This window comes from Pocillopora damicornis, chromosome 5 (genome assembly GCF_964200805.1).
Source record: "Pocillopora damicornis chromosome 5, jaPocDami1.2, whole genome shotgun sequence".
Classification (NCBI taxonomy): Eukaryota; Metazoa; Cnidaria; class Anthozoa; order Scleractinia; family Pocilloporidae; genus Pocillopora; species Pocillopora damicornis.
This window is the reverse complement of record NC_142674.1, coordinates 3,299,723-3,326,163: the sequence shown is the minus strand read 5'-3', so window position 1 is coordinate 3,326,163 and position 26,441 is coordinate 3,299,723. Positions and strand designations below refer to the sequence as shown.

General features: G+C 36.9%; 2 protein-coding genes across 8 annotated transcripts; one reads left to right on the top strand and one right to left on the bottom strand.

Moving 5' to 3' along the window:
* LOC113669312 (histamine H2 receptor) lies at positions 1-8,595 on the bottom strand. 4 transcript variants are annotated; one of them, XM_089208401.1, is made up of 4 exons: positions 8,046-8,595; positions 3,915-4,002; positions 2,670-2,988; positions 1-2,084 (listed from the first exon to the last, which is right to left on the bottom strand). In XM_089208401.1, exons 2-4 carry the CDS (start codon positions 3,979-3,981, stop codon positions 1,385-1,387), a joined length of 1,086 nt encoding a protein of 361 aa, XP_089064527.1. In that variant the 5' UTR covers positions 3,982-4,002; positions 8,046-8,595; the 3' UTR covers positions 1-1,384. The 4 variants fall into 4 exon arrangements, with proteins under 4 accessions (XP_089064527.1, XP_027041136.2, XP_089064526.1 ...); XM_027185335.2 differs by lacking the exon at positions 8,046-8,595 and adding an exon at positions 4,719-5,059; XM_089208400.1 differs by lacking the exon at positions 8,046-8,595 and adding an exon at positions 4,382-4,587.
* LOC113669301 (adenosine receptor A2a-like) lies at positions 5,794-25,328 on the top strand. Of its 4 annotated transcripts, none has more exons than XM_089208403.1 (2): positions 5,794-6,615; positions 22,096-25,328. In XM_089208403.1, the coding sequence occupies exon 2, from the start codon at positions 22,111-22,113 to the stop codon at positions 23,092-23,094; it is 984 nt and encodes a 327-aa protein (XP_089064529.1). In that variant the 5' UTR covers positions 5,794-6,615; positions 22,096-22,110; the 3' UTR covers positions 23,095-25,328. The 4 variants fall into 4 exon arrangements, with proteins under 4 accessions (XP_089064529.1, XP_027041115.2, XP_089064528.1 ...); XM_027185314.2 differs by lacking the exon at positions 5,794-6,615 and adding an exon at positions 15,915-16,135; XM_089208402.1 differs by lacking the exon at positions 5,794-6,615 and adding an exon at positions 18,174-18,425.
* Positions 25,329-26,441: the final 1,113 nt, after the last annotated feature.

Below are 26,441 nucleotides of genomic sequence, written 5' to 3'. Positions count from 1 at the left end.
TTGAATCTTTGGCCATCACTGACACTAATTTTTATTAAAACAACAACAAAGGGAATTTTCATTCCCTGATCATTTTGAGCTATAATGTTGTAACAAATGTTTTTATAATTACAAATGTATTTGATTACTTGTAAGGTGATCACTCGTTCCCTTGAAACATCCTGGACATTTTTGAGAATTTTTTTTTTCACCGTGATTTTCTCAAATGGCCTTTATTTGGCCCTTCTCATTTTGTTAATTTCTATACAATTAGTTTTTGCCTTATTTGTGGGGCAATTACTACAATATTATTTCAATAAAAGCTAAGTTTTTTCGTTTGTCTCACGATGTAGTCGCGACGTTTTTATTTCTCGAAAATTATTTCCCTTCATGGGTTACAAAGACCTTACGAGTCTGTCATAGTCAAGTTCAGATGGAACACCAGAATCCTATCAACGGTTTGGCTGCAACTTTGGCTCATTTATTTTTACAAGGATTAAAACTGTATGCTAAATTAATCCTTTAACTCCCGTAAGTGACCAAGACAGAATTTCTCCTCACAATATTAATACAATATCAAGCAATTAAGTGATGAGAATAAAGAAAAACAATTTTTTATGGGATTACTAATTGATCCAATACCAAATTCTCCAAACTAACATAATAAGAGTCGTTTGGAAAACAATAAGGAGAATTACTAATGAGATCTTGGGTGGAAGTTAAAGGGTTAATTTTTATGTAATGAGCTGAATGATACACGCATTTTGAATAGTTCTTACTTATGATTTATCGGAAGACATCTGCACAGATGACATCGCCATTGACAAAATGGTTGTTTTTTATCTATCATATAAAACAAATAGATTCCCTGTTGCCGTGGGTTTGTACAGTGATAAATAATCTAAAACGTCTAAATGTGGTGAGAAGATCAGAAACACTCGACTGCACCTCGAGAGCCACTTTCTTGTTCTTAAGACATATTGACGTCAATTTTGATCTATTATTGAACAGACGAACGCCATAATGGAACGTATTTATAAAATAAACACTATAGTATCCCCAAAAGTAATCTTAGGGCTTAGGGCTAGTTTGCTGACGGACAAAAGACGTACTTAACTAAGGTACTTAACCAAGACTACTTGAAAATATTGTGCTTAATCAAAGACTACCCAACGAAGGTCGTACTGACATACTTTTACCCTCTTGAAGCTTCTTTGGATTCTCTGCTAACAGTGAGTTACTAACATAATTAACGGCTGCAGGAGCCTCCTGCCGGCTGCTTCAATGTAGTTTAGACATAGAGTACATACCACCAGATTATGTAAATCTACGAGAGTCAAACAGCTAAGCTTTTGAAAGAAACACTCCGAAGCCTGACTGCTTTATAGGATCCTGGAGTTATTCTTTAATTCTTGGTGTTAACTTTAGGGAAGGACTTCATATTGATTTTTTCGCTTTTAACACCGGATGTTGCCAAAGTTGCCTTCAAAATGTTGGACTTGGAAGTTGAAGTAAAATTCAACTCTAGTTTGATGTAGCTAAGACGTCGAAAATTGTCAAATGCAATCTTACGGAAATCATGTTTGCCAAATATGTACATACAGGGGTTTAAAAACGACGCCAGGTATCTCAGCCAGAGGATACAATACAATAAAATTAATGGTGCCTCAGACATGTCAAACCTTCGAATTCCAAAGTAAGGTAACCAGCAAACTACGTAAAGAAGTATCATGGCGGCAAAGATTGCAATGGCTTTCCTTTCGTGGTGGTTTCTGTTTCTTCTGTCACTTACGCCCGGCGTACTGTGCCGTTGAATATTTCGGCTTTGGCGGATGATCTCAAAGATGATTCTGACATAAGAGAAAAGCATGGAAACCACTGGAAAGAGGAAGTACAAAGCAAGAAACGCAATGTCATAAATCAGTTCTTTCTTCCTGAACTGATCTGATTCCCCCTCGTGAGGGTCATGATGGATTGGGTCGAGCCAGGTGAACTGCAATAATGAAGTAACCGCTGACAATAGCCATATAAGGAGAATAACCATAACACACCTGGGCTTGGTGACCAGTGTGGAATAACGCAGAGGATGAACGATGGCTAAGTATCTAAAATTAATTGATAAAACTAGTTGATCATCATAATAATTTGATTAAGAATCAGTTTATCGTAAAGGATTCATGTGTATTTGGAGAATAACAAAGTGACTTAAGGTATATTTCTTGGTGCACCACTCGAAAGTGTTGTATAACTAGTATTTGCAATGTGTTTGGATTTTTTTCCGAAAAGGCACGCTCTCATTGGTTACTTTAGGGTCATATGACATTCCCTAATGAAACCGTTTTACCGCCAAAAGTCTCTGAGTGGGCAAAATTGCAAAATCTACGACGTCAGAGGAAAACAGTGCGCTGTCATCTGCGAATTGGCTGAGGAATGCCTTTGTACGTGAACAGAGCGTGATCAAGTAAATGTGGCGAGACATGTTTAGCGTTGCAGTATTTTGCGCTACTATGTGCAATAAATTTCCGATTTATTTTCGCATAATGACCTTTCATGTCTTGTCATGTAACAGGTCATTGAACGGCCTCTTCATCGAGGAAACAGATAATTTTATCTTCCTCCGGTTCAGTCGTTAATTTAATGTAATTTAAGAAAATATTGAATATGATAATAATGTTACGTTGCTTGTTTACCTGTCAGTTGTCACGGCCATCAAATGACACACAATCAAAGTACTTATGAAGCGTGCCATCATTTCTTCTGTGATGCACGTGGCTGATTGGATGTGATGGTTGCACATGAGAAACATTGGCACAGCTACCAGGCCTGTGAGCAAGTCAGACACAGCCAGGCTACATAGCAGAAGATTAGTGATCGATCGGAGATGTTTTTTCTTAGCCATCAAAAGTAGCACCATGGTGTTAATAGTTACGATAAAAAATGCCAGGACAATTGGAGGAACATCTGCCACAAGATTGAAAGATCCTTGATACATATCCTTGTGCTCATCATCTGCAATGAAAATTCTTTTCATTCTATCTCTTTTCGACTGTGAATATATGAAAATCATGTATGTGAACTTCGATTAAGAAATATATAAGGAAGATCTACGCATTAATAGACATTAATTAAGCAGCACTGAATATGTCGCTTGACACAATTCAGTAATATACCCGTGAAGTGATAACTAAATGACTGTGAGTACATGAAAATCATGTATCACGGAACTGCTGGTCAAGAAATGAATATGAAAGCGATCTTCGCAGTAACGCAGTATGAACCAACATTATGGCCAGCTCCCAGTTGGCTTGTTAGCTCAGTTGGTAGAGCACTGCACCGGTATCGCAGAGGTCATGGCTTCAAATCCCGTACAGGCCTGCTGCTTAAGTGTTGTTCATTGTATATACATCAAACAACTCGTACATTTTTGTTAAGAGCGAGAGTGGCTGCCAGGCAGCTGTAATCTTGCAAAGGAACAGACAACGCTTATGGGTAGTCTTTATTGCATTTCTTCGCGTTGCGAGAGATCGCTATCTTCACGTGAATGACTCCCACTCGCGTGTGTTGGCCTCAGTCCCCCGTGCCCACTTGTTCATGTCCAGCCAGACCGTCTACACCGGTTATGTAATCGGGAGGAGGTCATCTTAGAGGGAGGCGATGATATCGCATGCTTTGACAACTATGACTCAAATCGATATCCTCTTAAAAAAAAAATCCGAAAGATGCCTTGACAGCTGAAAATGTGGGAGATTCTTTCTCAGAAATTCTAAGTGTGACGAGGTTCCATGGAACACAAACAGAGACAACGAGCCAAGGTTTTTTGCGATAGGCATCTTACCCTCCCTTCCCTCAAGAAGCTAAGGCGGGCTTATTAAGTCTGATAGTGAGCTCAGCTCGGGAACTCGTTCGTCATATACCCTAAGCAGAATTCTTCTTACCTTCGCTCGATACGTTTGTCACAGGATGAACACGAGTGTTGTTTTCCAAGGTAGAATTTCTTTCCATATTGAACTCGAATATTTCCTTCTGTTTGATTTAAACAAAACAGAAATGCTCAAGAAATGATTAAAAGTACTTTAAATGTAAAATTATCATCAGGCTTCAATGAAAAGAAGTTCAATCCGTTCGAGGCGTTTCAACAGCCGTGATACACTAAGACTGGATTCTGTGAATGCTCACCATTCGATAAATGTTTCCAGCTTTCATTTGAAGATCAAGATGAAAATTTGGAAATTAAAGACTTTGACGCAAAACCCTTTAAAAATTAAGCCAACGTATTAGTGGTGATTAGCTAGTATATTTCAATGATATTAAGGGAAAAAATAGAAGCCTTAGAATTTGAGAGGGATAAGTAAAGCTGCAAGGTGTTCCGGAACAAGAAGTAAGGTTTAATTACTTTACCTACCATAAGCCTTTACGTTTGCATGGTTCTTACACTTTCGAAAAAGCATCGAAAGGAAATATCCCGCGTAAGAACCGCATTTATACAGAAGTTCATAGGTCGACACCAAACAAATACGTGTCGGCTTAAGTGGTTTCAATTGTGTTATCTTAAAAGTCGAAATGCTGGCGTCAAATTAAATGTAGAGAGCACTTCAGATAAATATGTGTGGTCCAACGTAAGAAATTGGTCGTTATCAACAAAAAAGCATCATTTGCATTTTTTAAAGTTCGACGTCCGAACCATCTTGAATAGCTTAAAGCTTGTGGACGATTTCAAAGTAAATAATGATTATATCTACCTGTTAAACCATAATGTCCTTCGCATAACTCCAAGTTAGGTATGCCTACCCATTTTAACAAGTAGGCCTGTGGACGAACGTTTTTTTAATACTCCCTGAAAATGATCTTGAAGCCATTACGATTCAATGAACTGAATTCAATTCTTATTCGCTAGTTCCAGCTGCTGGTTTAAGTGGTTATATATATCTGTGAGGTTGTATATAATTATTGCACGTCACGATTGGACTTCCTCTCTTGTTAAATGCATGTAGATGTGCCTCTCACATTCTCCTTTTTAAATCAAGACTGGTACATCACTAAATTTTTATGAGCACTTAAAAGCTAGTTGATAAACTCGAAATATAATAATGGACAGATATCACGAGGAGCACTCTACTTGTTCAAAGTCCTCTGACGTACTTCCACTTAGCTGACTGCATTTCAAAGCTGCGTCTGAAACAACAGGAGGTTGTCGCCCAATGGAAATATAATTGTGGCTAACGTAAATCATTTTCATAAGAATTATCATTTTCAAATCCCAAATTTCCCCTCAGGCTTTTTTTTCTCTACGAATAACTCAGATCCAGGAACCTATTGGGAAATCTTTCGCTTTAAGCTTTAAGCTTGTTCTTTTTCTATTTAATTGCTCAAATTTGTCAATACTCGGGGGTAATATAATTTGAAATAAAAAAGCTCCTATTTCAGAGTTCGTGACTTTTTGTACATCAATATTACTTGCTGTTTGTTTAGGAAATTTATGCCGCGAGATAAATGGATAATTTCCTCCCAAGAGAAAAAAGAGCAATTATGATAATTCAGTATTACCAGCTCAATGCAGATCGATTCCTTTTCTTTTATTCGGCATGCTGCGTTCAAAATTCGCTCTGTTCAAAGATTTTAGAAGGATTTTACGAATACTATAACGTCAAGGTGAAAAATTCTTCACTCTTAACTTTGCAACCCGTCTTGCTCTTAAATTGTTGCCACGAGCAGAAATTTTTTTCAAGTCTGGGTGCAATATCGTTAAGTAGCCTCAGGCTAGTTTTTTAATGAAAATTTTACAATCAGATTCAGTTGACAACCCTTGCCAAATGCGCATTGTATGAAAGCAGCAGATGATAGAAGCAAACACACAAAAATGATAATTTTATCGATGCGCTCCTGAAAACTTTCATTGATGGACAGTCACTGTGGTTTGTTAACCTATTGCAGTTTTTTCCGCCACTTAAGTGTACTTTTAAACTGATTTTAGAACTATATAGTACCAGAACACTTGGTTTTCCATATTATTTCGTATCAGTACCTTTGCGAATTACATCTCACGTATGAACCAGCTTTGATATTATATAAAATTCCACTTATGCAACGTCCATCGATCGGCCGGTTTGAAAAAGGGGAGCGAGAGGGGATTAAAACGGATTGGAAATGACAATTGGGAAATAAAAGGCTGCATTTCGTTAAAATCCACAACCGTGACATAAGTCCTTCGAAGGCGAGATGTTGATCATTATCAGAATGATTTATCCTCTCCGCGGAAATGACACGTGCTGTTTCACATCAATTTTAACATTTCCACGTCATTTACAGGATTAAGAAGAGTAAATACCATGGAGGATTGTGTTCGTTTTGTTCACAAAATGAGCATTTATTCAAATGCCATATTTCACTTTCGACGAGGTTATTTCAACTTTTAAAAGTTGCTCATTAGAGTACAACGCAATGAGGTAGACGCAATGTTCTCGCTACACGACATGTGACTTGGCTTAAAGGAGGAATCCGCTATTGATGAATGCTGAGGGGTCTTCAACGTCATCTCCACTTTGAAACGACGCAATTTCGGCTGAAATTTTGGTGTAATTGGTGTAGATTACATTAACATTTTCCTACTTCAGAATAACAGCACACAAGGTGAAATCGGTATGTACTTTAATTAACGATTGCGACAGTTTTGTACCTCATCGCTGCTTATAGGCGTATTTGCATTTTTTCCCTCAGGAAGATAAACAAACCGAAAATAGTGTTCATTTGTTATACGGCTTTTTTGCTCACATTCTTCTTTGTTTAAGCCAAAACAGCTCTGTGACGACATGAACCTTTGTTAGGAAACGATGATGCCATTAGAGAGCGAAAATATAGGAAAGAATACGTAATTAGGAAAGGAATAAAAAACAATCTATTCTCCACATCTCAAATTTCCAGATTTCTATTTCCCATTCCCCGCTCAAGAAGACGCAATGATAACTGTCATTGCTGTCGATAATAATGATAAAAGTGGCAATAATAATAATAATAATAATAATGATGATGATGATGATGATGATGATAAAAGTGATAACAATGATAATGATGATAATAATAATAATAATAATAATAATGATGATGATGATAAAGGTGGCGATAGTGAAGTTGAAATTAGCTGGAATGAAGATGATGCGACAGGTGCAACAGGTACTGTTACAAAGTATAATAGTTGTCAAATTGTTTATTTACAAAGTACGACAGGTATTGTAAAAAACGACAGGCATTACAAAATACGACAGGTATTATAAGGTACGACGATTATTACAAATTGAGACAGTCTTTTTGTTGCAAAACGAAACAATAGTTTTCACAAAGTGCGACAATTTTGTTATCAACTGAGAACGAAAGTTATCACAACGTGCGACGATTGTTACAAAGTGCGACAGAACACTTCTTCTTTTGTTTTTTTATGAGCACATAACCACTAGTACATCGAAGTAGTTGGCTGCATCTCAAAACGATTTGCAAAAAAGGAACAAAATTTGGCGCTGTGGTTATTTCTTAAAAGTTTCTTTTGGTGTCACCGTACGGATAATAAACGTGCTCACTAGCGCTTCCTCTCTAAAAAAAAATTATGGGATAACATCTCTATCTTATTGTGGGATTATATTCTTCTGAGGCTCAGTTTGGTTAAAGATTTCGACTGAGAAAAATAAGCCTGGGTTAGCCTTCAAAGCAGCTCTACATCAGTATTCAGGTCACTTTTGGCAAACATGAAAACATCTTCAATGTTTAAGGAAGGCCCGAAATATCATTTTGATAGGAAGATAGACGACACGAGACAGACAAACTAAGAGACAACAGGGATGGTGAGATGATAAAATGGAGCAGATGGTCCGGATGAACATGGATTGTAAATAACAAACACAAAAAATTAAGGCTGAATTTTTCAAGACGCAAACTGTTTTATCTCCTAAGAACAGGGACAAGTAACACAGGTTTGCTCAAGTAAGCCGCGGTGGCAGGAAAAAAAAAGAAGCCCATTTATAATTCTGTGTCACCTAACAATATGATATGAGGTTAAGAATTATGTTTTTTCTGCTTACCGTTCTGTAGATTTCGATGAAATTCCTGTTAGAGAAGAAAGTTTACCAGATCGCACCAATAGACCTGTGTTGCGTGTGCTCTTGATTTGCGTTTACTGAGCGGATGTAGCTGATTGAAATCTTTAAAAAGGCGAAGACGCTTATCTGAAGTTTTTGGAAAATATCTTTGAGCCTTTTTCACCACTTAGCATAAAACGCCTGGCAGCAACGTTATAGCCTTGGGAGAAATGCAGCTGAGCTGATCGATGCCTTTAATTTTCTTCGATCACCATGACACTCGCTGCGACCGCTTGTTTGTTAATCTGTTATCTCAAAAGCCACGACCATGGGGAATAGGAACTTCGCCGCTCTGATGATAAAAATAATTGTCCGTGAGATGTTTAAGCTCATCAGTTATATGAGCAAATTAAAACGCAGAGCTGCGATATTGGCCCAAACTGATTGATTTTGTCTCAGTATTTGGAAAGCGGACAATAGATCGCTTTATCCTTGTTTCATTTCAAAGGAAGGTGACATATCGCAAGCATAACAATTAGTAAAATCCTGTCTTATCCGGCTTATTGAACGGCGCAGAGATGTTATCCCTAATTATGGCCCAGAATTGTTACTGGTCAGGATAAGCAGATATTTTGATTGCAATTTGCTACATTATGAAGGGTCATTTCGAATCTATTTTCGTCCTCAGCATAGGAAATTAGTGTCCATGATATTTTCGTAATCGAGTTATCTGCAAGTACAATCTGAGTTGAAATTTCATCCAAGCTTTTTTTTAATTAGCCTTGTGCAACACACGCATGTCTCCAAGAAGAATAGAATTTAATTTCAATTGTCATCATTTCAGTTAAAATTTTAATTCCTTTTCCACTTAAAATGAATAAAGAACAACGGAAAAAATGGTTTCTTTTAGAATTTCGGAAGTAGTGGACTAGCTTGATGTAAATTCAAGCTGGCGATAAATTATTGCGAAATTTCCTCGTTTCAATTATTGTTTCATTGTAACGTAACATCTTTCGGTATTAAGCGGAATGGGTGCACTGACCCTAATATCAAAATCGCAGATTAAGGGATTACGATCTTCGTTTTGTATTTCCAGGGGGGAACTTTTCGGTATAACCCATATAGATGTGTACCGCCCCAAAAGTTATGGTTTTGGAGCCGTTTCGGTCTGAAAACGAGTGTAGATCCAGGGAACCAATGATGGTGCATGAAAGAACATGTTCAAATGAATATCAGAGAAAGGTGAATCTCCGAAAAATACTGCAGCCAAACGGAATTTTTGGTTGAACGTTAACCAGTTATTGACTTAGGCACTGATTCTAAGCATGACTTAAATAAGTTATGGGCCCCTGGCTTGATTTTGCCTAAGATCAAGACAAACAGGTGCGGTTTTTAGAAGCCATATCTGAAAAATAATGCAGAAAAATGGTATATGTTTGATTTAAATAAGGTCAGAACTCAGGAAACAACGAACTATGAGCCATGAGCCAGAACTACCGCCCCTCCCCTCCCCTAATCCCCCCGCCAACGGTATCAGAAAATATGAAGTGTTTTAGTTGTTTTCTCTCTCTGTCATCACTGTTCATCCCCAAAATGTGACCGCCCCCATTTAAGGCGCTAATTCTTGCAGATCGTTTCGCTAATTGAAGCAAAACAGCTTGCGAACGCATTTAAATTTGGATGTTTCTTAGCTGAGGCCCGCCGGCGACTTTCGTGTACTATTAAGCCAGTAATGATGCTTTGGTTTATTTGTGTTGGTAAATATTCTTGCCTCAGATCGACTGAACAAACAATTGATTAGATTTGAACTATTTATGACTGAGATAGATCGCCATGGGAATGAAAAACATGGAGAACATGCTTCCTGCATATCTGCTGCTGCTGAAGCGGCTTCATATTCTTGCGTGTTTGCTACATTTCCTTCGCAAATCGTTATCAAATGGGTCTGGATGTCTTTGATATCTTAAGATCACATCTGCAAATTATTGTTAAGTAAACCTTTCGAAATGTATGCGGCTCCTCGTGGATAAATGTTTGAACAAGTGAAGTGTTGTAAAATTTAAAGTTACATGGAATTTCGATTCATAACATATATTTATGGTAACTTATGGCGGGTGAGGAGGGTTTCACAAATATCCTCCTGGAATGCTTCGCTCATTAGTCTTAACCCATACCCTTTCATACGCTACTTCTGATCACAGAAAGACCCCTTAATTCTATAGACTCCACATAACAGCCTTCTTAACCATCGATTTATCGCGCGCTCGATGACTGTTAAAGGCAGCGGAGCTGCGAAATTAAATCGAGCAGCGGAGTTCCGCCGTCCTGCTGTGTGCGCTCTTGGCTCGGCCGCTTTTTTTCAACTTTTTAACTTTTAAATTGTGTATGTAATTATCAGTAACGAAGGCAACTAGAATAGCAACATGTCATCCTTTCCTGAATCTGACGAGTAACGAAGAAGCCATTTCGTTATAGACTGGGGTATTTTTAATTGACCAATCTTTCAGTTTGAGTCACCAGGTCATCCCCTTGAAAGCTATTCAAGAGGGCGAGGAGCCAGCTCTTACAAAATAGGCAAGAACAAAAAAAAATGTATAAATGCTTTTAGAATTGGATGATGGTAATGATAATAATTATGAAAATTGCAGTGACGTGCTCAACGTGCCAGCCATGTTGGTTGAGGAGAATGCAGGAAACAGATAATGCTTGTCGGCAAACCCCGCGTATGTGAATTCCGATTTGTGGCTTTTAAAAGTTCCCCTACCGGTTTGCAGTAAATATCGCCACAAGCTTGCGGGATCCGGCTCGTGGCCAATCTAAAATTACACCATCTTGGTTTCATTTGAAATTCATTCATCCTAAAATTATCGCCAAAAAAAAAAAAAAAAAAGAAAAAAAAAACGCATGTATTTTCCGTCCTCGTAACCGACTGAATTCGGTGGTGGTTTTTGTTGCAGTATTTACTCTCTACCCAAACGCACCCCTACGCATATAAAATTTCACTGGAAACCCCTTTTAAGTTTAGCTCTAAGTTTGTGTAATACCGCTGCAGTCATGGCTGTTGCTACCGATCGAAAATCAAGCTTCATTCAGACGAATTTTCTTATTCATGCGTCAATTGTCTTAGATAGACAAGAGGTATTCTTAACCTTTGACTCCTAGAAGAGATCACTTTAACACACTTTTTAACACTGAGACACTTAACGATAATTGAAAAGATTTGCGGCTATTGTAGTACTTAGATGTTTATATATGGCAGACAAAGAAGTACGCGGTATTGGTACATTAAAAACTGTTTGGTAATTTGATTATCCACGTTTTGCCAATAAGAATTTGAACTCTTTCACAGGCATTCGTGTTACGAGACCTATTTGGAATTTGACATGTTAGTTTTAATGGAAGGAGAAGGGAAAGATCGAGGAATCTAACCGAGGCCTCAACGGTGAGAGGCGAATTCTCTCACAGCAGTTTAATTCCCCTTTTCTCACCCTAGTATGCGTAATCTCCACACTGCTCTCTAAAAATTTCCAGCGATAACTAAAACGAGAACTTGTTTAACAATCAAGGGCTTCTTCAGTTAGAGATCATTTCGTTCATTCTCATCACCTTCAGTTAATTTTGATTTAGTGGTAATTATATAAGGAGCAATCAGATACTAGTCACTCTTTGGGACTTAAGGGTTAAAAACAGCAGAATTAGTTTTCAGACCCAAGATGAAAGAAGGTAAAAAATTTTCAGTTTTTTTCACGGGGCTTGTCGGACGTGAATTACTTCTAACGCATAAGCCACATGTCATCTGCTATTAATTAATGAAGGATTACTGGCGTAGCTTGTAATCTTCAGCCATGAGGAAAATATCCTACTATTTCCTTCTCTCAATGACACGGTTTGGGTTTAAGAAAAAAACAGGGCGACAAAAGATCCGCGTGCTGTTCAACTTTTATCTGCTATGTTTCACTGTAGAAAGTATTCTTCTCGTAAATGAAGCTTCCTCCCACCTCCCACAACTAAAGAAAAAAATCGCCCTAAAATTGATTATGCAATTACGAGCTGTGATTATCCTTGTCATCCTTCAACAGCACTGACTTACTTTATTTTAACCCTTTACGTTTGGTGTTTTTATTACTCAGCCTCGACTTGAGTCTCCACTCTGTCCAAAAAAAAGGTTTTGACGGCAAACAAATGTTTTAATTATATAAAACATGACTAGCCAGCTACCTTCATTCGATATATTTTTCTAGTTATATCATTGCATAGTTTATGAACGGAAGTTAGCAGTTTTCGGAAAAGAGTTCTCTCGACTATCAGCTTAACAAATAATTCACCTTAAACTCGAAATTAGATTTCTTCTAAGTTCAACAGAAATTCGAAAAAACGTCCATGGAGGAATCATGTAGTAGTCTGTACAGGGAAACTTTTGTCTCTATTATCTTAGAACTGGGTTTTCGACCGCATACTGAAATAAAAACCACATAGACTTTTTTGATAATTAGACTTTTCTTTGCCTTGAATAAGCAAATTAAAAAATGTATTTTCGCCCGATCCCAGACGCTGCAATTTCGCCGAGCGAAAATATGGTTTTCTTGGAAAATTCGACTCAGTGATGCAATTCCTTTTCTACGTATTCCTGAGATTTAATAAGCATATTTTCAAACTTGATAGAATTAATATTTTGATAAGCTGGCAATAAAAGGTGGTCAGTGGCCGAGCTTATTTTTGAGGTAAAATTTTCTACAAGCCAAAAGGATTCAAATATTTTTTGTCACCACAACGGTGTGCTCCAGCTTTATTTTCCGTTTATGTTCGCGATTTCCCCCATCGAAGAGATGTTGTTCATTGTATTGTATCGACAGCTAAACCTCAAAACGCGTTGAAATCACGGAAACCAATAAATGTAAAATTAGATTTTTCGTGACCTTTCCCTTAGAGGGCAACTCTGTTATCAGTATCAAGAATGAACACGCCTTAAAAAGAAAAAAATTCATTTGGAGGTTATACACTCGATTGCAAAAACTTTGACAACTAAATCGCATGATCCATGAACTACGAATCCCAACGGCTTTATTGGAAATGTTTGCATGGTTACTTAATCAGTGCTCCACTTTTTCATTATCCATAGCAAATCTTGGTTTTTTTATGATAATTCTTTTCTTTAAGGAAAGCATAGATGGCTTCTATATCATTTACCACGCGCTGGTGATTGTAGTTATTATGTACATGTCTATCCGAAAAGTCGTTGGGTCCCATCTTTCACTGTTAAAGCCTTTTACATGGCATCGTTTTTGAAATCGAGCTTATACTACGAGAATCTTGTATTGAACCTTTAATTTCAGGAAATTTAACATGTTTCACGGCGGGGTTTATAAATAATAAACGAATGAATGAGCAAAATTAATAACAGAAGAAAAACACAGAAAGAAAAGAAGATAAGAAAAGAGAATAATAATCAAAAAGTGGGTGGACAAAGGAAGGAGATAATTAACAAAAATAAAGCAACGGAGTTTTATTATCTAACGGTGCTTTACCTTGAATTTCAACTTGTAAGAACCCCCCCCCCCCCTCCTCTCCCGAATGTATGGAGCTCTCACTCCTCGAATGTATGGGTCAATATCAAAAACCGTCGTAAAAGAAAGGGGCGAGAAAGAACTGTGGGCGAATACACGATGTAAATCAAGTGTCGTCAAAAAGTGGAAAACCCACGATTGATTAACCACCAAAAAAAGAACTTTGATTGAAGTCCGTTCTGTTTTATCATCAGTCACACTCACTGCTTAAGTCAACATTTTTAAAATATTTTCATTTTGCAGTGAAATAAAGAAATGTGGCTCCGGTATCCGGCCTTTGTTCTTAACGCAAGTGTTATCATTCTACACAAAAGCCTCCCTTAGATATAAGTCCCTACGGATATCACAAGATGCCCCGGGTATACAGATAGACTTTGTTCAAAAATTTGATATAAATTCGATTTTTTGTTGTTTCAAGAGGAAAAGCAAAAACAACGAGACGTGCTGCTGTCTTCGTTTTGTTTACGCAATATAATGTGTTTTTGTAATAATTTTTGAAACGTAAATCTCAGATTTCCTTACCGCCGGAAAACCGCTCTGTTGCATCCGTCGCGCATCCGTGATTTATTAATTTTAGTTTTCCGCTCAAAGAAATAGCTGTTTCCAAAGATTTCTCACTTCAGAGTATTTTCAGGGTCAAGTTATTTTTATGTTGACGTCCGCGGAGGAGTAAGCACATACTTCGTACCGCAAAACGTACATGTAATTAATTAACTTAGAGCGAAAATTAGGCATCGGTGGAAAAATTAATCATCTAAAACAGACTTGTACTATAACACAAGTTTTTAGTCCATTAATGAGTTGTCTTAACGTTTTTTTTATTATTGTACTTGATATATATCCTTTTGATGGACTCAGTTATTAGGAAATTTCGGGAAGAATTAAAGCAGACTATGCAGTGAATATCGGATTTGTCTCAACGATTTTTTTAATTTGGTGAGCCAGACAGGTGCAGTAGTAGCTTAATTTAATTTGGAACATTTTATATACGACGTTTCGCATAATATAACAATCGAACTACTTCAACCTTTTCTGAGTCGAGCTAGGCTTTTTGGTGAATTCGGTACTTGTGGTCATTTAATTTGCAACAGAAGCCAAGAAATGCCGCAATCTGGTATTGTGTCATCGGAGTCTTGCACATTTTGGCTAAAAAAAGACGCCGTGAAGTACCGGTAACGTTTACAGCATTCGATTTAACTGACCGAGACGGCTACAACATATTTTGACCTCAGATCTATGATAATTTACCCTTAAAATTTACCATTAGGCACGCAATAAGTTCGATGTGGTTGATAGCACTTCACAAGGCTCTGAGTACAATGTGTAGCCATACACACGGCATAAAACGTTTTAGATCAATTCAAATTGATAGTGTGTTCTGCAATTGGTCTTTTATTTGGACTACAGGTTGAAAATTTCGATTAGGCCCTGCAAATGTTTGTTTTAAAGTTGACAATAACAGGAAAGACTTTGCATTCGTTTTATTTGAATCAGCTTTTTGCGTGTTTGCGAGGCTCTTAGCTTGCCGAAGTACTGTCAAACACTGTAAAATATTTATTGCTGAATAATCAGTTCGGTTTTTTCTTTTATGATAACAGAAATGGTCAGATTCGTATCTATTCAATTTCCACCTCTTTCTCCTCGAATCTAGGAAAATTCTCTCCTCGTAAACGATTTTAATGGCTAATTTAAAGCCAGAGACAACAAGCTTTGATTGAAAAGCGACAAAAAATTGTTACAGAATCATGCTGACTTATTTTTCCTTCTTTCGCGGTAGCCATTTGCAAATCTGGTTCTGTTTTTCTTAAGATTGGCTGCCGAGACAAAAAATCTATCCTTCCCCACTTATAAAGATTTATTACCGATATTATCTGTCACTTTTATCGGTTGGAGCGCAATTTGTCTGCGTCCAGGTCATTTCAAAACTTTTCTTGTTTTTATTGCACAATCCTTTTAATTGAAGGGAACGTCAGATCACTAAATTTTGCTGCAAATAAATCACTTTACTTCTGACGTTTGTGAAGATGAAGAAAAGACAAACGAGGCTGATATAAACATATGTCGCTTTGATGTATTTTGACCAAGCTGTATTAAAAAAAAGCTGTTTTTTCCCACAATTGTGTGATTCAGACCTTCGGCAGCCGCATATGATTTGATGTAATTGAAAGATGTCCGCAATTCAACAATCCTTGTAGAATATAACGCAATTAATAACGTCAGTTTCTCAAACATGCCCGGCAGGAGAAGCGAGGGCGACAGATCTAATAGCGTAAATACATATAAAACTCGAGAATTTCTGCATCATTTCGAATCAGCTGTTGCTTGTCTTTTTCAATAAACTCTCACACTTTGTTGAAAATTAAAAGTGTGTCGTCAGTTACAAAGGTGTAAATGGAACCCATGTTAGCCCTGTCAAACAATTACAAAGATTTGCATAAAGATGTATTCAGGCTAAGTGCTGGTTCAATTGGAAGAAAGACCCATTAGGACCGAGACAGAAGAAGCAAAGGTTCATTCAATCGTAGGGCGGTAAGTTTGTCCTTTATGATCAAAACTTTTCCGTTCTCAAGTTGACCGAAAACAAATCATTAACTCATTTCAGTCTTCTGTTCCAATCGAACGAAATGCAATTTTCATGGAGTCAGGATTGTATTTTAGGTAGAAGATCTTCGTATTGTATGAAATCTGTACCTGACGTTCACGAAATTGGTTTCATGAACAATTTACTGCGGCTATCGTGGAGATATCACGTCAGTGGGGGATATCTTTTTGTTTTAAGAATTGAGGTTGGATAATTTGTAGTATAGATTTCCCCGCCGGTTGTACGTGTCACATCTCGCCCTCGCCTTGCCGCAGCTGTATTTATAGCACGTGATCCGTTGCTATGTTGACATAGACTTTAGCAGAAGGGTTCTCAACCACTTCCTATATAGAAGTGACTGGTTCAAGCCGCATTAACAGTAGAAAAACGTCCCTGACAAGCCTTTTTCTGCGGTGTAGATGGAAAAATATGATTAGCTTTCTCTCTACAATGTTCCCTCTCCAAATGAAGAGTTGATTTATCAGTTTTTAGTGGGAGACTTCGTTGACATAGAAGTATTGTTAATTACAAAGTTTTTCACATATAGAGTTGGTGTAAATGGCTTGTGATGGACACTTCTCAAGAAAAATCTAAAGAGTCTGTGAGGGACTCTCTTCTTTAACAATTACTTCCTGTCAAGTATCATCGATAAGTTCTTATTTGCTAAAAGTTGACGCGTGCAGTAGTCGAGGAAAAGTTGCAAATATAAATGAGGCTTTTGATGAAGATTCCCTAGACCCATTTTCAAATGCAAACGATAACCATAGTTAAAAAAGGTAATTAGAGGTATGCATGTCGCAGAAAGTGTTTATAAATCAAACTACCACAACTCTAAACCAAATATACGCATGTTTGAAACATACCTGAGTGAATGATGTGCGATGAGCATGCAACTTACTGTACAATTTTAAAACCAGTAGCATGGGGAAAGTCAAGCCGGTGACACAATATGAAATCATCAAAAAGTACCCAATATGTGTGATATAAATCCCAAGCAGGATTATAGTTTGAATACGAAGCTCTGCTACAATTGTATTTTTCAATGTGGAAAATTTAGCCTGAAGTTTAAAAAAAAAAATTTAAAATTCACCATCTCATCACTGGTTCTATTTTTTAAGCCAATGCGTTACGGTCTTAACACACCTCAGACGATGACACCAATTGTCTTCACTAACTTACTATAAAATATCATTATATAGCAGTGTATATACAGGATTTTTAAGCAGACGTTGAAAGATGAACTGAACTAAGAGAGATTTAAGAGGTTGTTTGGTGTCCATTTCAAAATTTGTTTACATCTAAAACGGATGAACATGCTACGATCGTGTTCGGTTATTTTAGCTAAAGAGGACTTATAGAAAATTAATTTTAATATGGAGATTTTTGGTTTCAGACGAAATTTAAAGAGCGAGGTAATCGCTTTGTTTACATGACTGATTATTGGTATCCGTTTTAATATGCAGGAATATAAATTCTTACCAGAAAATAGATGATTCACGAAAACAGCAACAAAGAAAGATATTTTAGCATTGGAAGGCCTAACTGGCTGAAGAGAGAACTTTTTTATTGTCTAAAACTTTCGCGGACGCAAAAGATCGCTCTTGTGAATATAAATACTTGTGGGTAGAGATTATCTACAGTAAAGCATTCGAAAAAATTAATCAGACGTATTGAGGCTTTCAGTCTTCATTATTTGGCATGCCTGCACATGAGAAAGCATCATTAGAGAGTAGTTTGCCTCAATGAAATTCTGTTTTTTGAAGAACCAAAAATGCTTTTTCATATGGTGAAAAACAATGCCATTAGAAATAGAGGTCATGCTTAAACGGGTTTTGATAGGCAACCTTGAGGAAAAAAAAAGAAATATAAAAACACAACATAGGTTTGATTAGAGGGAAAAAGGTGGCAATTAAAATGTTTCCTCTGATCTTGAAGTTAATATTTTGGCAAAATCGAGAAACTTGTCTATGCTATCGAAGGGTGATTGGAATTTGCATATCATGAAACCACTCTCTGCAGGATGTTGGATCTGTTTAGAAAAAAGCGAGACAAAACAACTAACCACATGAAAGTTGAATCCCAAAGCAATCCTACCATTTGGTAACTTACGGCTGATGTTTTTCAAATGTACTTGACGCAATCGCGATTTCGTTGGACACAAATTTTGATGGAGTTGAAAGCAATTGATAGCAAAGCTTTGAAATCATCAAGAACCGAAAGTTCTTTATTCCTCTTGTGGTAAGATATCATAACGATAAAATGTTTGACAACAGATAACCTACTACCTTTTGTTTTGTGACTTCATAACTGCCAGTAGAAGTGGTAAACAAATCTAATATTTGTCGGTAATCTTGAAAGACTGAATTTCCAGAAGTCAGAAAACAATGAATGTAAACGAGATTCGGGTAAAGTGGAGTTGATTGTCAAGTTGAATTAAAGACGGAAAATGAATCTGAACAAAAACAAAACATATTCAGCTTACACAGCTGGTTCTTCATCTCACGAAAGTTTATTTGCACACGGAATGAATTAAATGCCCGATACATCTTTTATAAAGAATTGAGATAGGTTTCAAATTTGATAGCATAAAAACCAGCAGAATCATTTTCAGCTGAAGAGTGTGCCATTGAATTAAACGAAGAGTGAATCCAATATTGAGCGGCCACCGCAAACGACCTTATTTATATGGATATGAAGCCATAATGACTGGTTTGAAAGGCTGGAGTGGGCTAGCTTTATATTTAAAAGGTTTTTTTTGAGCGGCATTAGTCTGATCTCCCATCTTCACTACACTCTCTTAATTCTCATTTGAAAGAGTTAATACTATTGGATAGGAACTCGTTCAGTTTCCATATTTGGCCTTGAAAAGGACACCGATAGTTAATAAAAGGTAGATTTAAGCTGTAGTAGAAACTAGCCCCTTAGCTTAAATGCAGAATCTTATTTCTTTCCAACTCTTTTTCTAGAAATTCTATTGTTATCAGTTCTAAGCAAATGGCTGAGGATTTGCTGTATTGCCTCAGGAGCAATGGTTTGTGGCAAATTCAGAACAATTCAATCAATATGCAAATGAAGAATCGTGTTTTCGTGTTTGTCATTAAATTACGAGCTAGCTTTTAGCTTTTAAGTTCAACACTGTCACAGTTTACTTACAGAGAAACATTTCTCTCCTCGTTAAAAAGCATAAAACGGGAAAAAGCGAAGCGTCAAGCACATCAGACGACTCTTTGTAACCAGATTCTGGACAACAGTTTACTTAACTGTACTCCCGTTCAGTGTCTAACACAGAAATTTAAATTCTCATCTCTAATTTCTTGAATTTCTATCGGTGATCGTCTTGGTAAGTTGAAAAGTATTTCTTTAACCTTTAGACAATTTGTGCAAATGAAAGAGAAGATATAATATTTTATGATAATCATAATTAAATCGTAGGCCTTGCTCTTTTTGTAATGTGACAATTTTTAAGACTTTCGACTTTCATTTTGAAGGGAGAAAGCAAAAGCAGTATATTTTTCTTTCTATCTGTTTACTTAAACTGCTTATACCTTATCAATAAATTTCTGCTTTTCCTTTTTTTGATCTTCTCAACAGTCAGTTCATATAATCAAAGTTACACAAATGTTTGTCATTTCTTATTTAGCTATTTATTTGCCTTATTTTCAATGCTCTTGTAACTTTTCCTGAACAACGTGGCACTGTTAAGGAGAAGAGCGGAACTGTTTCCTTTACGGATGCTCTTCATCAAAGGGTGACATTCTCCATTTGATTTTTTTTAGCATGGAGACAAATTACAATTTTTTGTAGACTTGATAAGGAAAGATTGCAAGAAAAATTTAGAAGGCCATGTAACAGAAATTTTAATAAAGCAAATTGCCCTCGAAAGGAGCAAACATTTAATCGCGTGGTCTAATCGTCTGGCAATCCTGAGATGGACTCTTTGGGGTGTAACGACTGACGTTTCGACAACCTTTGCGGAAGTAATCATCAGAGCTGAGGATCAGAACGAATTTCAATTTGATCTTCAGTGTCTGCTCGTCCAGGTGAAAGTAAAATACCGAGGAGGACTATTGACGATAGTAACGATCGACATCTTGACAACCTTGGCGAAAGTCACTCGCAATCAAAAGATCATAAGTTTCTCTTTTACAGCAACTAGATAAGAAGTTTTCCTCTCCAAAAAGTGCATTATGTCATTTAAAAAAGGTTGATGACGCAAATCTAACTTAATAAACATTAGTGGGTTAGTTCGTGATCCAAAACAATGTCAAAATAATGGTTTCTATAATTTACTGAGTTATATATAAATTCTAATTAGTTCTTACTTATGAACTATTGGAGGACAGACGCATGGATGGCGTCACAATTAAGACCATTGTGCTTTTTCATCGCATGAAACAAACTGTTATCGTAGTTCTGTACAGTAATAAATCACATAATACGTCAAAATGTGGTAGAATGTCAGTACCATTTTTTTTTGTTTTTACGCACAGTACATTTTGTGATCTATTAATGAAATGACGCGGGGCAATATTGAATCTATTTGTTGAATTGACAATATGAAGGATACAATTTGAGAAAACCTTAAAATAAGAAAAGTAGATGCTCGATCATTTGTTCGAAATTAGTCGTTTCATTTGGTATAAAAGTAATAACATCTTAAGTTCGAAATCTATGAAGCTGTTGTAGAATGCGAGATCGTGAAACACTGCTAAGACAGATTTTGCTCTCGATGATTTTTGGTAAACTCAGATTGCACTCTGCTTGAGAGGCTTATATCTCGACGTTTTCGTTAATTTTCGAATATCTCACGGCCACGCCTCTAGCAATGTCTGATACACACGTTTCACCAAACTGATGTAGTTTGCAAACGATGTGATAGACATGTTGACTGAATGCATGTTTTTATGTGCATTTTTGTTCTGGCTCTATCAAGTTTTATATATTAGAAAGAATTTAGAAACAACTTGTGGTCTGCCAGCCTAAGAAATCGACGAAAAACCTTCAAAACCAAGCTAAATAGTGTCTATCACACATAACTACATTTATTTTCATACATTTCATTAAAATATTGTTTTTAATGAGAAAAAATGCATGAATTTCAAAGCCAACAACTTCCCGACAAACTGACCAATCAGTTTTCATGAGTCGGACATCGAACACCTGACTAACAAAAGCTCCCCACTAAACGCTGATGATGAACGCGCCTGGTTGAGGTTGTTGAAACGTCAGTATTCACAGAGTTTCTGGTTGTAAAGCATCATGCATATTATGCAAAGCATCATGCATCATGTTACTTTTTTCATAATAATTACATCAAACTAAATACCTTTTAAAATACTCTTAAATTCCCAAACATTTTTAAAGGCAAGTACAAACTAGATGAGCAATTTCCGCATGAAAAAAGACTGTTATCGTAAAGAGGGTAATTAAGTATTAGTACTGAGTCGATAACAAAAATTGGCCACCGTAAAGAGTTTCAAAGCTGACATTTCGAACGTTAGCCCTTCGTCAGAGCGAATGGTGGTATGGAATGGGATGGTGGTGTTTCGCTCTGACTAAGGGAAACGCTCGAAACGTCAGCTTTGAAACTCTTAACGGTGGCCAATTTGCGTTATCAACTCAGTTGATAGTACTTAATAATCCTGTTATACTCTCCCACCGACGCAGCTTCATTCTGGTATCATAAAGAGCCTCGAAATCTTGAATCAAATGGCTGAGAAAGGAGAGGAATTGGAGGATTATTAGTTGATCCAATACCAAATTCACCGACATAACATTGTAAGAATTGTATGGCAGACAGTAAGGAGTATTACAGATGAGATCTTGGGAGTGAAATGTTTAACCCTTGAAAACGTCGTAGGCGTTGTGAATACCACTAATCACTAATTTTCAATTTCTGATTTAACAGATAAAACAAATTACAATGGCGAGACAAAATTTCTCTAATGAAACAGATGATGACTATGAAGAGGATTTTGCAGGAGTTTTTGATGCACGTTATCACATTCCTCCAATTGCTGTCGCCATTGTCATCATTGGATTAAATGGATTGGTTTTGTACCTGGTAAAGACACGACACAACCTCCAATCAAGCATGAATTTTTTGCTATGTAGCCTGGCCCTGTCAGATCTATTGACAGGGTCACTGAGCATACCACTTCACGTTGGCTGTGATGTCACCTGGAAAACCAAGATTTGTGTGGCTTCGCAGCTGTTTATGAGATTTACATCAGTTTCCACGGTGATGCACCTTCTTGCCATTACAATGGACCGCTACCTAGGCATCAAACACGCACTTCGTTACAACGCTCTGGTCACAAAGTACAGAGTAATTGTAACTTCAGTCTTAATATGGAGTTCTTCAATATTTTCATCGCTGATACAGCTTGCTTGGATTAACTACGGACGCGATGACGTCGATGAAGAAGACGAAGACCTTACTAAGCATGAGATCCGTTACGACGTCACTAATCTTGTACTTTATGTTGCGATTCCATTCGTGGTCATGACCATCGTGTATATCAACATCTTTATTGAAATATTGCGTCAATACCGCAATATCAAACAATATAATTCTCCCGGATGGACTGAGACAAAGAAAAGGACTCACCACGAATGGAAGGCAGTAGCTATTTTCTCCATCATGCTGTTAGTCTTCATCATTTGTTGGCTGCCATTTTTTACCACTCGCTTGCAACACAACTTGGGAAAGAAGTTATTTGAACTTCCACTCTCGTCAGAGTACATTTTCGTATATCTGAGGTTTTTCACGTCTTTTTTCAATCCTTGTATGTATATCTTTGGTAAAAGAGACTTTCGCCAGGCTCTAAGTCTCTCAAGGAGGGGTTTGTTTACGCGGTTTCACTCCTCTTCGTATCATTCATCTCTGAAGACAACTATGGTGTAGATGGGCTCATAAAACATCCCATACTGATATCATTGTGATGCGAAATCATTCTATTTCCGATGGTAGAAAGTTGCAAAAACTAAATACGGGAAAGACTGATTTGGAAAGCTTACTGTGTTCACTTTGAAACCTTGGCACAATTTTTCACACACATTTTTCAAGTTCCGTCCTCCTGAGAAATGGGTGAGCACAGGTTCATTTCCCGAACAGTAGCCAAAAGCAATCAACCAGTTTCTAACATTCTCTGAATTTATTCCCTTTTTGTCAAATAGAAACGGCTCGTTGAACCAGAGATGGAATCATTGGAAAGTAAAGGAGATATAAATATCAGAAAATTGCGCATTCCATTGGTGGGTTTCCTCTTTCTAACAAACATTTTCGATAACCAACGTTACCGCTGACTGATTTACTTTTCACAGAAATGATTAAAAATTAATTTCTCTCATAATTCCAATGCATTAGCCAGTGAAAAAAAAATTAGCCAGTAGGTTAGGAAACCAGAGAGACATTTTTTCGTCAGAGGTTTCGGAGCGATCACGCATAACGTTCTACGTTCAAATGGGAACCTCCCACCAACCTATCCATTCAGAATTAGTGATACAAACAAACAAACAAACAAACAAACAAACAGATAAAGTATAAGTGAGGCTAAGGAGTCTCCAACACACGTTATAGCATTGTTGTTGTTTACCTTGAGTTTTTGTTTCATTGTTTCCAAGTTCAGTATCTCCACTCCTCCTTGTATATAGAGAACATGTTTGCCCCCCATATGCACCATATCTGAGCTACGTAGTCATAACGTAACATAAGCCCAGTTAGCACTGTGCTGAGACAGTAATCAAGGTTGTGATAAATCATTTATGTATTTTTATTATCACCGTGTGATTCCAGTTGTTAAGTACTCTTATGGAGTAGTTCTTGGCTGGTGTGATGTGTGCTTTGTCTAAAACGAGACTAAGAGTGTGGTATTTAGAGTGCTTGCCAGAATTTTCTTAAAGGTTAGAAAAAAAAAAAAAAAAAAAAAAAAAAAACGTAAAACCCAAAACCGTCGCTTCGTATCAGCCACGAACTGATTTTCACAGCCATCATTCTTATTAATATTTTTATTATTATGTCAATAATGTGTGTTCTGTAGATATTGCATATTTGAAATTTAATAATACCTAGCTTCATACATCGTATATTATAAGAATATTATATTTATAAGGGATAACCTGCAGTTATTAGCCTCACATGGGCGTTTTTGATAATTTTTTTCAAGAAGGATTTCGTGTCAAAAGGGCACTCATTCATTGATATCACTAATAATATAGTCGATGACCGTGCATGTTGCATGCACTTTACAAAATATAATAACTCCCCCTTCCATCTTTAAGAGTTGGAAGCATGTCACTTTCTTCTTTCAGTATTATTACCGCTCGTGACAATGAAGGAGACGATTATTAACTAAGAAAGTTCTTCGTTTTTAAACAACTCTTCCTCAATACTATATTTATGAGAGTATAGGTACCAAAGGAAATTACGTTACAAATGTTTGCACGTCTTGTTTGTAGCGGCTCTGCAAATATTCAATTAACTTTTGAATCATAAGAGTTTCTCGCATCTTATCTCTCGATATCTCGATATCGTCTTGTTTGAAGTGGCTCTGCAAACATCCAATTAACCCTTGAATCATAAGATTTTCTTGCATCTAATCTCTTGATATCTCGATATCGTCTTGTTTGAAGCGGCTCTGCAAACATTCAATTAACCCTTGAATCATAAGATTTTCTTGCATCTAATCTCTCGATATCACATCACTGCTGAATCAAACATTAAGGTTATGAGAATATAAGAATTGACCACTCATTCAAGACGCTCTTGATTGATAAAGAAGCTCCCCTTTTAAATATCATAAGAAATGTACAAAGAAGATTATGAAGAATGTACAAACTGATGTCAGGGTTCAAAAAGGTTAATCAATATATAAATTTATTTATGTCAAAGTGTGTGGGGAGATTATTCCTCTATCCGGGCCCAAGACTCATTTGTAAAAAACTTAATAATAAGTGGGTAAAACTTAACTTAACAATCAAATGAACTATTTCAGGAGCCCATGTAACCAAGTAATGGGCTCCTGACTATTTATAATAATATCAATTAAAGGTAAATGTATTTAAAGATAAATAAGCATACATAACTCCTTCGACCATGATACAAAAAATACTTGTGCACTCCATTACTTTGTCTTTAAATTTCGGATGTCTTCGTAGTCCCTCATGTTAAGGTCCGGTCAATATTTATCCCCTGGGATGGGGTGAGGGGAGGATTTTGGTTGAGTCATAATAAAAATTACCTGATCCCCCTCTAAGGCTCTTAAATATTCTTGCAGCTACCCGTAATTGGCAGTTAATTTTTCCACATTCCCCCTTTATACTCTGTCGGCGACGACTGACCCTCCCCCCCCCCTCCCACCTTCCTTTAGGCCCTTTCCGATTGTACTCGGCAACTTTTTAGCAACTTTTGGCATTTGGAGCAACTTTTTGCGGTTCCGTAACAACTTTGGGAAAAGTTGCCTTTCTGAGCAGTTTTTAAGCAAAATACGGTATAGGTTAAACTTGATCTCATATCAGTACGAAAAAGTTAACGATTTCATAAAAAGCTAACACATAACCTGTCACTTGACATCGTTTCACATTGCGATGTTTATCTATTATTATAACGGGTAATTGACTAAAAGGACGTTGGGCAGGACTTTATTAAAATTAACCATGTGTCCTGTTGCCTCAGACTTAAGTATCTTAGTATGTCACTCATTCATGAACGATGTTAACAACGCCTGTGAAAAACGAAAAATAGGGCCTTTTTAAATTGAAATAACTAAAAATATAAAGAAATTTTGGTAGCAAATCTGCTAGGATTTTTGGAAATATTTGAGCAGGTTTTTGGCTTTCGACTGAGCAACAGGCTCGCCTCCTATTCCCTGAATTTTTATGTTGAAGGGGGAATCACGGGAAACCGCTGGCATCCTCTCCCTTCGATGTAAACCGCTCTATCTTTTACTCTAGCAAAAACATATTAACTGTCATATCTTAAGGTAGAAATAGCTGGGAGTATGATAGTAAATTTTTTTCATCATCAAGCCAAACGCAAATCATTTGGATGCACATGTCTGGGAGATGTATAGATGGTGACGTACAAAGTTAATTTTTAAGGTTACTTTCCACCTTCGCGGGTATCCTTCGGGAAAAAAATTCGTATGTGCGCTAGTTTCACTAAAATCCCTAGCAAACTGTACATCAGGAGAAAGCTTAATGACTGCAGATTACGACATAAATATAATTTAAGCGACTTCTCTTTTAAGGAAG